General features: G+C 33.4%; 2 protein-coding genes across 2 annotated transcripts; both read left to right on the top strand.

Moving 5' to 3' along the window:
- Positions 1–2,905: 2,905 nt before the first annotated feature.
- LOC122579139 lies at positions 2,906–5,225 on the top strand. Its single transcript, XM_043751251.1, has one exon. The coding sequence runs from the start codon at positions 2,973–2,975 to the stop codon at positions 4,779–4,781; it is 1,809 nt and encodes a 602-aa protein (XP_043607186.1). The 5' UTR covers positions 2,906–2,972; the 3' UTR covers positions 4,782–5,225.
- Positions 5,226–6,140: 915 nt separating this feature from the next.
- Positions 6,141–8,689, top strand: LOC122610997 (protein IWS1 homolog). Its single transcript, XM_043783950.1, has 9 exons — positions 6,141–6,160; positions 6,223–6,447; positions 6,524–6,667; positions 6,748–7,174; positions 7,291–7,446; positions 7,599–7,828; positions 7,960–8,089; positions 8,197–8,259; positions 8,360–8,689. The coding sequence occupies exons 1-9, from the start codon at positions 6,141–6,143 to the stop codon at positions 8,474–8,476; spliced, it is 1,512 nt and encodes a 503-aa protein (XP_043639885.1). The 3' UTR covers positions 8,477–8,689.
- The last annotated feature ends 5,959 nt before the right edge of the window (positions 8,690–14,648 follow it).

Below are 14,648 nucleotides of genomic sequence, written 5' to 3'. Positions count from 1 at the left end.
TGTATATATGACAAGGAAATAAGACCGCCATCCATCCAACTGGACGAGCATATGACTTGAAAAGGCGAAAACTTGTGATCTGGCCTAGACCCACCTGAACTCGGCCTGTCCAATAGATAACGGGTTGGTTCATGGGTTTGATTTGTTACTCAGCTGGGTTTCGTTTCGGATTAAACCTGAGAACAGTGTAAATCCGTTTGAACCCGACCGAAACCGACCCGTCCGAATGGGTAATGAACTAGATCACGGGTTCAAATTTATTACTTTTCCTAGTCACAAGTTTGTAGGGGTCGGGTCAATTTTGACCCGGGCACATGCTTACAACGGACTAACATGTGATGGTGATGATCGATTGGTTTGGTGATGGCAGCTAATATTAGCGGTGGTTGTGATGTCAAATAGTATAAGTTGATTTAAATTTAATTTATGTAAAGGTAGTAATTGAGAATTGAGATTGAGATATTTTAAAAGATAAAAACTTAGATTATAAATTAATGATAAGGGTTAAAAGGTTGAAGGGTCTTTTCTACCATATAGGTAGAAACTGAAAGCAGTCTCTCTACTCAGGTAGGGGTAAGGTCTGCCTACATCTTAACCTCCCTCATACATCGTTGAGGTATTGGGGCTCAAAACCCGCGAAAGGCAGCACTGAGCATTTTCTTTCTTTCTTAAAATTTATATGAGGAATTTTTCTTCTATGGTGAGGAGACGTTCTAACGTGATCCCAGTTAAAGCAACATAAGTTAGATCTCTTATTGCGAGTAATTAATCCATACTTTAAAAAAAAATTAAAAATTTAGATTAAAAAGTTCAAAAGTTCATTAAATATATATATATATATATATATATATATATATATATATATATTATATGTACTAAAAACCAATAAAATATGTACAAGTGTTTACGGTAAAGTATAACAAACTATTATTCAGGACTCTCGACAAACCATTATTAATCCACCCTTACAAATGTAAAAAGTGGAGCTCGAACTCAAGTGGATCCCACAAGGTCAAAGACTTTACCAATAGGTCACCAACCCCATTGGCTATTATTTATGAGGGTTTAGTGCGCCGAAATAAAAACAAACTATGCCTAAAAAATTATAGTGTGCATGAACTAACATTTTTGTTTATTGTATGCATAAACTTAGTAAAAAAGTTTAAATTATGCAATGTGTATACGTGGCAGCCCATATGAGTTGCCACGTGTAAAAAAAAATATTTTTGAACAAGCCACGTGTAAGGTTTTGATTGGTCGGTCACAAAAAGTTACATGATATAAACATTTTTACTAAGTTTATGCATACAATAAACAAAAACGTTAATTAGTGCACACTATAATTTTTTGGGCATAATTAGTTGCATTCTGTCGCACTAAACCCTATTTATGATATTTGATTTTGTATACTAAAATATTTATCTTTTATTCATTGTATAACTTTATGTACTATATAGCTCAACACCTTTTAACTTTTTACTTTCTTTCTTTCTTTTTTTTTTCATTTTTACCGTTCAAATTTTTATCTTTTAACTTTTGTCATCCATTAAAGTTTTTATTTTTAATTTTCTAACATCAAACTTTTGGGTTCTCATGTTACTATCAAACAACTTTCACTCGTACAGGGTCCTATTTTTAAACATTTGATTTTGATTATTTTATTCTGTTTTTTATATATAATTTTTTTAATATATAAGAATTTTCGTCAGCATTACATTTTAAGTTCATGTAACATTTATATGTTTTTCATACATTTCTTTTATTCTTATTGTTCTTATAAGTTATTTTTATAATTGATGCATGTTTGATTGTTTTTCTTCAAATATGGGTTAAAATATTTGACATAAAATATTTGTTTTACAATGTTATTATTATATATTGTATACATGTAAAACTTTATCTTATTTTTATAAGATAAAGTTTTGGATGTATACAATATAAAATTATCTACTTAGTATTTTTATGGTTTAGTTATCAACTTAGTATTTTTCAATAAATTAATTATCTACTCATTTTGATAAAGGCTAATGAACTAGTGAATAATGGTACATCTTTTTAATTTACAAGCTTAATAAAAAAAATAATAATAATAAAATGGTAGATATTTGAAAATTCAAAAAGAAAACAAATTTAATAAAATTGATATGTTGTATTTACGTGGTTTTAGAAAAAGTTTAAATAAAAATTAGGTAAAAAAGAAGTGGAGTGAAATAATAAAAATATTTCTCGAATACCTTGAATGCGAGAACTTAACGGAAATATGCACCAAACCACATGAATGATTGAAATTGAAGATCTATACTACTTGTATTTTATAATAAAAATATAATTCCATTGACCTATACATCATTTTAAGCACATATAGAAGAATTTGATGAACACTTTATTTAAATGTGTAATATTCACCTAATACTCTTTAAAATAATTTCATTTACATTAACCTTGAACATTAATGAAAAGTTAATCAATATTTTATCTTTTAAAATATGCATTAACTATTTACATCAATTATTTACACCACATTTATTTCGATTAGATACACAACTCGATCGACACCCCATCCACCACCAACAATGGCCCCATCTCAAATATTCATTGGCACCCCACGCTACATTACGCCGATAATAGTAGAAAAAATAAAAATAAACCATAAGGATGGTGAATTTGTCATGGGAGTCATGGTGCGCTTTAAATTTTGGCTATGCCTAGGATATAATATAGGTGTTTTGGGGTTTTAACGTTTATGTATTATGTATTCGCTAGCTCTGGATAGCATTTTGGATGAAATAATAGAAAGTTTTGTTGTCCCTTAAAAAAAAACCAAAAAACATCGAAGTAAAACATGTTAAAATGCAACTGACAAACCACCGATTCTAAAACGTTGATTTATTTTGTTAAATAAAAAGTTATTCTACACCACCACAGACTTTAGGCCTGTGTTTGTAACTCCGGAGAAGAACAGGAAAAAGAAAATGGCAAACGCCGCCGCAGAAGAAGAAGAAAACATGAGCATCAGCAAATGCGAATCCATCCGTCTGAAAAGCCTTGCCGAGCAATCTTACATTTCCGCCGACCTCAAATCAGCTCTCAAATACACCAAACGCGCCCACCGCCTCTGCCCAACTCTCGACGGCCTTCCCGATATGCTAACCACCTTCAAAATCCTCGACACCGCCGCTGACGGAACCACCCAATGGTACAACATTCTTGAACTTGAGCCTTTTTGTAATATTAATTTGATTAAGAAACAGTATAAGAAACTAGCCCTAGTTTTACATCCTGATAAGAATAAGTCGGTTGGTTCGGAAGAGGCGTTTAAGTTAGTTAATGAAGCGTTTAGGGTTTTGAGTGATAAGGTATTGAGAAAAGAATATGATGTTAAACTTAGAGTTGAAATGCATGATGAGGTAGAGGGGTCCAAAGAGGTAGTCGCGTTGGAGACGTTTTGGACCGCGTGTGAGGCATGTAGGCTGTTGCATCAGTTTGAGAGGAAGTATTTGGGGCATAATTTGAGGTGTCCTAATTGTAAGAAAAGTTTTAAGGCGGTGGAAGTTGGGGAGGATGGGAAGGAAGTCGAGAGGAGTTCGGAGGAGGAGGATTGGAATCTTAGTCGGTGTAATTCGAAGAGGAAAATGAGTAGTGTTGGAGATGTTATGAAGAGGTCCGAGAAAGTGGAGGGGTCGGGAAATGAAGTTTTGAGTAAACGTTTGAGAGTTGTGAATAGTAGGGTTAGAAGTAGTGTGAGAGTGAAGGGTAAAAGGAAGGTAGTGGATGATGCTGATGATGAGGAGATTACGTTAGCTGAAATGAAAAAGTTTGGGAAGAATGACGTTGATAATGATGATGATGAAGAAGAAGGAGATATGATGACGTTAGCTGAAATGAAGAAATTAAGTAAGACGAATGTGAGCAATGATGATGAAGAAGTTATGACGTTGGCAGAAATGCAGAAGGTAGTGAAAAAGAATGTGAATAATGTTAACTTGAAAGTGAGGTTCAAAGTGAAAGAGAAAGATACAGCACCAAAAAGTGGGTCAAGAAGTACGAGATCAAAGAACAGGTCAAGTGAAGAAACAGAGAATCGGGATGTTGATATCATGACGGTAGAGGATTCAGATTTTTATGATTTTGATAAACTAAGAGTCGAACAGAGTTTCAAGAAAGGACAAATATGGGCATTATATGATGATGATGATGGAATGCCAAGGCATTATGGTTTGATTAACGTAGTGGTGTCGAAATCTCCATTTGAGGTGGACATGTCTTGGTTGGACCCCCAAACCAACACTGAGCAGGAGCTACTTAATTTAGAAAGAACAGGATTTCATATATCGTGTGGGAGGTTTAAAGTTGCAAGTAAAACTTTAGTTGGATCTCTTAATGTGTTTTCACATAATGTTGATTGTGAAAGAGCAGCCAGAGAGGTTTATAGGATTTATCCCAAAAAGGGTTCCGTGTGGGCACTTTACAGTGAAAATAGAGAAAGGGAAAATGAATTAGTAGGGGATAGAAGACAATATGATATTGTTGTGTTTTTAACAACTTATAGTGAAGTACATGGATTGAGCATGGGGTACCTTGAAAAGGTCAACGGGTTTAAGACACTTTTCAGGAGACGAGAGATTGGCTGTCATGCTATTAAATGGCTTGAAAAACATGAAGTTCGGTTGTTTTCACATCAGATTCCTGCAAGGAAGCTAAGTAGGGAAGAGGTTCCGGATATTTCAGGAGACTGTTGGGAACTAGATCCTGCCTCACTTCCTTCCCAGGTAACCCGGTGAAGTTTGACAGCAGGTAGTTAAAGCCTTATTAGCTTCTTATGAATGGATACGGCTCATGCTTTAGTTAAAATGGTTGTGCAGACTGATGTGTTCTTATTTTTAATGCGGTCGTTACACTTGCTTACAAAAAAACAATTTACGAGAAGCTTGATATGATTCATGTGATATACATATAGTTGATTTAAGGTTTAGTTGGATGCAATAATTACATAGCACCATATCAGTTAGCTATGGGTTAAAACTTTGTTCACAATCACTATTGAAATAAAATTTGTATATATGTTAGGAGGATAGTTTTTTGAAAGTTAGTTGTTTTTTGGGAAGATAGGGTATATCTTTGTCTAGCAAAAAATGCAACGCGGCAATCGGAAATTGCCTTATATCTGAAACAATCGTTTCTGCTTACAAACATTTTGGCGTATAATTATTATTATTGTTATGCAATGTTATCTTCTTCTTCTTCTTGTTATACAAATTTTGCTTCTTACATTCATCTGTTTTAGTTTTGGTGTAACCTTTCTTAATCAAGGTGGAAATGGCATAATGTTAATCACCATCAGTCATGCCTTCTGAACTAGCTGTCTGTCATAGATTGTATGTAACCTTCTAGCATAAAGATTCTGGTATTGCGATACAATTTTTTTTTTTTATATAAAGTGCTTTTAACTGTAAAATACATGGATCCTTTCTTCTTAGTAAAAAAGCTAATCGAGTGAGAACTCTCTCGTCCCATGTAATGTCTTGGTACCCAGAGCGTACGCCGCATAAAATTTATGTCTGATGAAGCATCATCTTCACACATGGATCAAGGGATATTGTTTCTTCATTTGTCTTTGACAAGTTTCAAACCTATGACCTACAGCCTTCATTTATTTGCCAATGTAGTCACATGGTGGGGGTATCCCTTTGATTCCACTCTTTTCGTTCCTTTCTTCTTAGTATAATGATTAAAAAACAAAAAACAAAACAAAAAAAAAACAGACAACACTTTATTGTAACTTTGATGATGATAAACCAAAAGACCGTGTATTATTGTTACCCGGACAACATATTGTTCATCTTTCAAATTGTTATATTACTAGGTTATGCTAACTTGTTTGTATATTTAGGACTTGACAGGTCAAATCCTAACCTATTGTGCTTCTATATAATATTCAAACTTAAGTTCATTTAATAATGTAAATAAAACTTCAAAAAATTTGAGGGCTACAAATATATACCGAGAAGCCTGTTCAGGCCCACCTAACACATTGGCCGGCTTGTTGATGTTGTCGGCTCACACACAAATACAAGTATATATATAACAAACAAAAAAAAACCCACGCGCCTTTGTTTCTTTTGTAAACTAAAAAATCGACAATGGATTACGAAAACAATACGTAACTTCCGACTCTTGTTTTTTTATTTCACTAGGGTTTAGATTCGATTATTAACTGATTAGATTTTTTGACGAAGATGTCTTGGAGTATGCCCGTGAATTGTATCAACCCCATCGCATTGATCATAACAAAAACAACCATTATCAACAGCCACAAAAACCACATGAGGACCCTTCCTCTAGCAGAAACAGCATTCTGGACAACAAAAGCGACCATCAACAGCAACGAGAACCACATGACGACCCTTCCTCTAGTAGAAACAGCATTCTGAACAACGACAACAATACGTAAGTTTTTCCAGCTATTTCACTAGGGTGTAATTGTGTAAAGCATTAACTGACGAGTTTTTTCTTAAAGTTACAGCGATGAAGATGTCTTGGAGTATGCCCATGAAGAATATCAACCCCACCTCATTAGTCATTACAAAATCGACCATCAACAGCAACAAAAACCACGTGAAGACCCTTCCTCTAGTAGAAACAGCATCCTGAACAACGACAACAATACGTAAGTTCCGACTCTTGTTTTTTTAGCTATTTCACTAGGGTGTAAATAGTTAATTGACAAGTTTTTTTTTTAAGTTACAGCGATGAAGATGTGTTGGAATATGCCCGTGAATATCAACCCTATTGCATTGATCGTAACAAAAATTACAAAAACAACCATCAACAGCAACAAAAACCACATAAGGACCTTTCCTCTAGCAGAAACAACATTCGGGGCATCAAAAACGGGCCTCTACAGCAACAAAAACCACCTAAGGACCCTTCCTCTAGCAGAAACAACATTCGGGGCATCAAAAACGAGCCTCTACAGCAACAAAAACCACCTAAGGACCCTTCCTCTAGCAGAAACAGCATTCCGAACAATGACCATCAACAGCAACAAAAACCACCTAATGACTTTTTGTCTAACAGCATTCGGGAACAGTATGGTTGGCATTATAAACACAACCATCAACTACTTGTTTGCCATTCTAATCTGATCGAAGAGACAACAAAATCTCAAAAATTTGTAGGAACTCGCTTGCTCTGTCACACTTTTTAATTTTTTTACTATATGTATAACTCTTATATGTATGAATATATATTCTTAATGAGGCTAATATATAGTATGATCTGATAATGTAGAATGAAGAACTCGATGATGATGCTAATTATGCTCAAGATGGTGACATTATTTTGTCTCGTAGAATTGGGGAAGTTCTTGGCCGTTATAACAACAACAATCAACTACATGTTTGCCATTCTAATCTGATTGAAGAGACAATGAAATCTCTAAAAATTGTAGGAACACGCTTGCACTGTCACCCTTTTTAATTTATACTATATGTCATACTGCTGTTTTACTATATTTATATTTGTATTTGTATTTGTATATGTATATGTATGTATTCCTAATAAGGCTAATATATATTATGATCGATCTAATGATGTAGAATGAAGAACATGACGTTGATGATGATGTTCATCATGATGACATTACCGAACTTTTAAAGCTGGGAGACGACCCTCGGAATAACGGTGCAATTGCGCTACATGTTAGAAATATTATATCTGAACTTGAGATTGCAGCAGAAGAGGATGTGTATCTAAACCGCAGATTCGATAAACAACCAGAGATCTATAAACTTAAAAAGCTGCTTCTTCTAACTCGAGTATTATCCACGTGAGTTTCATTATATCATCATAAGTTTCGTTATATCATCATACTACTTTCAAAGGTTCAATTCGTTATAGCTTCGATCATGTTTATTTGTTATTTGCAATTATTGATGATAATATATTCTCTCAATACAGGAAACAATTTCAGTCGAAGTTCTTGGATGGTGGAGTGCTGAATCTTTTGAGCAAATGGCTTCAACCTCTCCCGGATGGAAGGTTGCCCGACGTAAAAGTACGTGCAGGAATATTGAACATCCTAACTGAGGTATGTATAGTACAATTAACCTGGATTTATCATACAGCTTGATTTTATGACTTTATGTTTGTTAAATTGATTTATTCTTTAATCTGTCGCTTTTATCATGCATGTAGTTTCCGATTGATTTAGCTAATTATGGAACAAGAAAAGAATTGAGCATGAGTGGACTAGGAACGGTACGGTCTTGTTTTCTTTAATTACATTAGTGATTTTAATTAGTGATTTCCTTTTGGTGTTAGACTGATTAATGATCGGATCATATTGTTTTTCGTTCAGGTGCTTATGTCCTTAATCGAGTCTAATGAGGAGACGGATTCCAACAGAGAGCTTGCTACAGACTTGGTTTTTGAATGGGCATCTGTGGGAATTCGGAATTCCTATAGTGTAGAATAGCCGATTTCTAGATAGTTACGTTGATAATTTTATTTCTAGCGGAACAGAACACTACTGGTAATCTACCAATCCGTTACTCATATGTCCTTATTGTGATTTTAACCCTGACACTCTAGTGAAGTTATTGTACTTACAAAGATTTATTGGGTTATCTATCTAGTTAGCCATGTTTTCATGATACAAGGATGAATTTTGTGATGTTGGACGCTATAATTTTGGAGCGGATGGTTGTCATATTGTTTATCATAAAATTAATTTCTAGGATAATTGTTTGTGTTTTGAAAGAGGAGAGGGAATATTGTTTATGCCATCCCTTAGTTGCACCTTTGGTTTCTTTATTAATATCAAATATGGATTAATCTTACAAAAATGTTGCGGCACGTGTTTTGAGTGAGATAATAGACAGTGGTTTTTGCAAAATGATATGACAAGTGTATAGCCGTCAAGACTAAAGAGTGAAGAGATGAGTGAGAGATATTTAACGATGCCTTGGTTGTGTACAATAGGCCATGTCAAATGGACTGCTCTTACTGTTGAGATGACAAAGATATTTTATTTTTTTTTTCTTTTTTAACAGCAATAGTGGTATTTATTAATAACAAACGCTAGCAAGAGGCTAGTACAAGAAACATAGTACATAAAGCAAAAAGATTATGATAAACAAGGTCTATAACACCAACTCTCCCATGCTATATCCACCATTTTTGCATTATTAGAAATCCACAGGTACATCATTGATCGAATTTCTTCAAAAACCAAGATGGGAGTGCGAGAAACTTTGTTGTGAACAACGTTATTCCTTGCCCTCCGGTTTTTGTCTCCCGGTAAATTGTTGTGCAGGCAAAGAAGATCAAAGACCTAGAACGCAAAAATGGGATTTACTTTACACCAAGAACTGATTAAGGACCAGACCTCCATGGTAAAAGAACAACCAGTAAGAACATGGTCAATAGTTTCGTCCTGCGAGTTGCACCAAACACAAAGCAGTGATGGAGTAATCGCCCTCTTGATTAGTTGAGTGAGTGTAGGTAATCTATCCCGACTCGTCCTCCAATTTCTTATGTTCACTTTTTTTGAAACCCAATTATTCCACTGAAAATAATGGCTCGAGATGCGGTCGCCAATGTCATCAAATTTCGCCCTCAAGTCCGCCACAACAAACTCATTAGTCTCAATAGTCGATTGAGTCACAATACCTTTATTAACCAAAACGGTTGTAGCCTTAACCACTGATTTCCAAGTACCACCCATTCTCATATTTAATGGTAGCTCTGAATCAATGCTTGGGTTTCCATGTAAGGCAATCACCACCCGCCTCCAAAATCTATCAGTTTCATGTTTTAGCCACCACCACCATTTTGTAAGTAGAACAATATTGGCTCCCTTCAAGGATCTCAGTCCAAGGCCACCTTGATGTTTGGAGATGAAAACATCACGCCAGGCAACCCAATTGATACATTTAACGTCGGCCTTGCCAACCCAAAAGAAGCACCTTCGAAACTTTTCTAGTTGTTTGATTATTTTCTCCCGGGCTTTGAACAAAGAAAAGAAATATAATGGGAGGCTAGATAAAACAGATTGCGCCAAAGTGAGTCTTCCACCAATAGATAAAGTCTTAGCTTTCCATTTTGAGAGGCGTTTTTGAAAGACCTCAATTTAGGCCTTGGAAGAAGGGTATATACTACAACGATTCTGATCTTCTCATCTTTATATAGCATGTTGAAAATTTCAAGACAATTAAAGGAAAAACATGATCCATAATTTTGTTTTTCTTTATCTCACTTCGATTTGTCGCATTAGATATTATAACAATGATTAGTTGGTTTAAAAATACACAAACTATAAGTTAATACTAACGGAAAGTTCTAAAAGATCTTTTAACTAATCAAATTACACCATCCATAATTTGTTCATTCATTGTGGTTTTGTTATTTGACAAAATCACAATGCATATACAATTTGATAATAATGCCAGAATCAAGATATTTTATTGATTTAACGAAATATTATTATATCGATAAATTTTATATTAAAGAGGTTTTACGATGTAAGTTGTGGAGAAGACATCGTAAATTTAAGAACTTGATCGTGAGTATACAATATCAACACTAAATGGATATGATCACTTGCTAGATTATCCTGATGTAAATAATGAAGGTTATGAGGTTCAAAGCATTAAAAAAATGATGGTGAAATCATTCAAAATCGGGTTGATGATGAAGTTGAGGATGATCTAATAGCTTTAAAAACTTTTTTGTTGCAATACGAAAAAACAATGCTGCAACTCTTTAATACATTAAGAAGATTTAAAGATAAACTCAATATAGTTTTAAAGTTCAATAAAAAAAATGATTTTTTACTATGCAATATTAAAATTTGAAACCTCCTAACAATTATTAATTTATAGTTTCATGGAACCAATATAAATACATTGAGATTCTAAAAAAATTATTATCTTATTTTTTTTATCGATTAGAGTGCTAATTTGTACTGGTCCCGAGTTGGGACCGGACAAATTATTAGTTTTATCGAGGTTATTATTTTATCGAATATCCATTTATAATAGTTCGACTGTATGAGAATACATATACCAAATCGCATGCCTCCATTAAGATATATAAATAAATGGTCGGCTATTTTTCCAATGCGACTTTGCAACCTGTGTCTCGAGCTACATACTAACCTAGTGCAAACTCCCACTCAAAAAACCTACCTATATCAAAAAGTTCTTCGAAACACATAAGTCTCCACATCTCTGCCCCACAAAGAACAAACCAATCAGCCATGAGTTTAATGATTCTCTCCTACATTTGGACTATTTGGAAAACGATATACGAATGCATCTTCTCCAAAAAGATCGGTCAATTTGCTTTGTAACTAAAGACATTAAGTATTCAAGTCTACCAGTTTCTTGTGGTTGTCTAACACATCAACCAAATCCCACATCGAGTGGTCACAATGGAAATAGTTTTAAAGTGTAGTTTACGTTGTCCAACAGATCAACCAAATCCCACATCAAGTCCACCAGATCAAACAAATATGTATAACGACACATCATCAATAACAAACACATAACCATAATAACTTAAACTATGCATACACGCGGACGGTAACTAATATGTTTTTGCCTTTTAATAAATATATTTGATATGACAAACTTTAAATAAAACTGAATGATTTTTAATTAGGCTATTAGGCCTTTCTTTATAAGCCCCTTATTTTTCATCTATTCTTAGTGTCACGTCAGCTTTTTTCTCTCTTAAAACACCCCAAGAACATCCCATTCTTTATAAATCCTTATTCTTCACCTATTCTTTCAATATTTTATTCTTTCAAACTTTTACACAAAATTAAATAAACAACAATTTTTCTTATATAATTTTATTTTAAAAAAATACAAATAAAATAATAAAATGTAAAACACAAAAAAAGGATAAAGAAATTAACCTCAAGGGCTATAGTAAAAAGTTGTCAAAACTAAATACAATAAATCATAAATTTGATAATATTTTAGGGGCTAAATTGAAAATATATATAAGACATCCCACCTACCAAATACACCATCATCTTCAACAATGAGATACTTGCAAATTTGTGTGAGAAAAAAAAAAAACTAACAAAAACACACATATGAAATTTTAGCTTTTTTGTACAAATAAACCCACCTACAAAATCAATCAGCTACATATTTATAATATACCACAAATTTATTTTATTTTTAATATTTATTTAGAAACGAAAACAAAGCAAGCGGGCCCCACTTTTATACCTTGGATGCGCGTCTGAAAAAGAACAAACAGCTTGGACGCCAACAAAGACGAGGTTGTGCTTATAGTGTCTAAACTTGGCAACGCGTCGGACGCCGTTTTAGACGCTTTATAAGTGACAGTCTTAATAGTTTGACGCAAATACACTAAATAAGGCAACCGTTTCAACACAACAAGTAAGGGCACGGTCTGCACGAAATTTACTAGTTTTGTACTCCTTCGTCCTAATTTAAATGTCCAAGTTTAATTGTACGAGTTTTTTTTCCCCGTAACTTTGACCATTAATATTATTGTTTGTGTTTTGTAATACTTAGTGTAAGTTACATCAATGTAAAATACATTAAAAGCTCAATCGATTTATATACTTTACATCAATTATTACGTAACACAAATGAAAAATTAGACAGTTAAAGATAAACAAGTAAGACCCAAAATGTCTGATATTTAAATTGGGACGGGGGAAGTAATTATTGTGATGGGTTAAGTCCCTCATATACATAGTTGTTCCAAATATGTCCTTCATACTTTTGTCCAACTCCCAAAACACCCCTTTCCTTCTACGTAGTAAGCTGAGGGAATTTATTTACAGACTAGTGCTTAGACCCCGTGCGATGCACGGACAACCCTAAATAATTTTTCTTAAACTTTATTTTAAGATTGTATCAATGAATAAATATAACTGAGTTGGACATAATAAAAATATTCTTATGAGTTGATTAATTTAAGGGATTAGTTTTTTCGAATGTAAGAAACTTTGAATGAATGTCTATTGTAGAAAATAACTAAAGTTGTGTGTATTGTATGTAAACAACTTTGAAATAATGTTTATTGTATGTAAGAATTTCGTTTTAACCAATTAAAATCTGACAAGTGGCACCTGTATATGGTTGCCACGTATGTTTTCTTACATACAATAAACATTTTTTCAAGTTGCTTACATACAATATACATAACTTTAGTTTTTTTCCTACTATAGACATTCGGTCAAAGATAGTTACATTCTAGGAAACCAATCCCTTAATTTAAAGAAGAAGAATGCTAGATATACCTTGGGATTTATTAATGATACACGAGGGCTTAAAACGCGTACATTGCACGCCGGAGAGAAATTATAAAATGGATTGCCCATAGTAGCGCATATAAGAAGGATTATGTTGGTTACCTGGATGTGATAGGTATTATGAATTTTCACCCACTTTGATATATAGACCCACGTGGATACGCTATAACTTTAAATAATTTCTTTAAACACCAGTTTAAGCATGCATATAGCGAAGTAAATGTACTCCTATCACAACTAATGACCATTTTAAAAAAAATTAATGACTTAAAATGCATAAAAAAGTCTTATTTAGCACTAAAATAAACCAAATATACCTCATAATTTTCATCACAAATTTGATAGGTTGTTCTTTGTATAAGATTTGAAATTTGTTGATCATTCATTTTAACTCCAATAGCACCAGTGGCATCTACAATTCTAACTTGCACATTAAACCTACCAAAAAAAAAACAGAGATACAATTTTACCACACAACTTAATGATTATAGAGTTTTAATATGAAATATAAATATAAACCTAGGATTGATGAGAACTCCTTCCTTGTTACATGAACAACAAATCCACATTTTGTTGTCCCTTAAAGCATCAATAATGTCGACTGCATCCATGTAGGGATCGGTCAACTTAACTTCTTGAGAACAGTTCACACATTCCATTGAATACCATAACTGGTCGGTTGGAATAAACCGATTGTTGCAACAACAACCACTTTATCAAACTGTCAAAATGAAAATGTTTATACATTAGAATGTTAAAAGCTAGTTATAAATTCGAAATAAAGTTATGTTAAAAAGTAATCTAATCAAAAAAGAAAAATTCACAAACAATGAATACTTACATGTTCGTCCATCAGGATCATCTCAATACTACCTATGTTATTAACATCTCCATATAGAGGTTGCTTCCATAACCGCAAATTCTAACCGTTATCGTACATGACTTATTATTTGGACGCAAATTTCTAATTGAAACATGGTTTAGTGAAGCCATGCTAAAATTGATCTGTTATGTGTTTACGTTTTGAAATGCCTTAAAACTGAATGGAAGTGACCTTATATACACATAGACATGCAAGAAAGTAACCGCCACAAGCAATACACGAACGGTTACATATTCAAATTTTTGAAAATTTGAACTTTTGAAAGCATAACTAATCCGTTTTCAAAAATTTGAACTTCTTATAAAAGTAACTAATCCGTAAACCTTCCAAGGAACAATATTGTAATGATTTTTAGGCTTTCTTGTATTTTTAAGCATGTTACATAAGCAATAACTAACGAATTTTGAATTGATATTTATATAATGCAGTTCTAGTCAATTTTCCCAGCTTGTTCATCAATAA

The sequence above is a fragment of the Erigeron canadensis genome, chromosome 8 (genome assembly GCF_010389155.1).
Source record: "Erigeron canadensis isolate Cc75 chromosome 8, C_canadensis_v1, whole genome shotgun sequence".
Lineage (NCBI taxonomy): Eukaryota > Viridiplantae > Streptophyta > Magnoliopsida > Asterales > Asteraceae > Erigeron > Erigeron canadensis.
The sequence above is the reverse complement of the archived record's forward strand: the minus strand, read 5'-3'. Positions and strand labels throughout refer to the sequence as shown.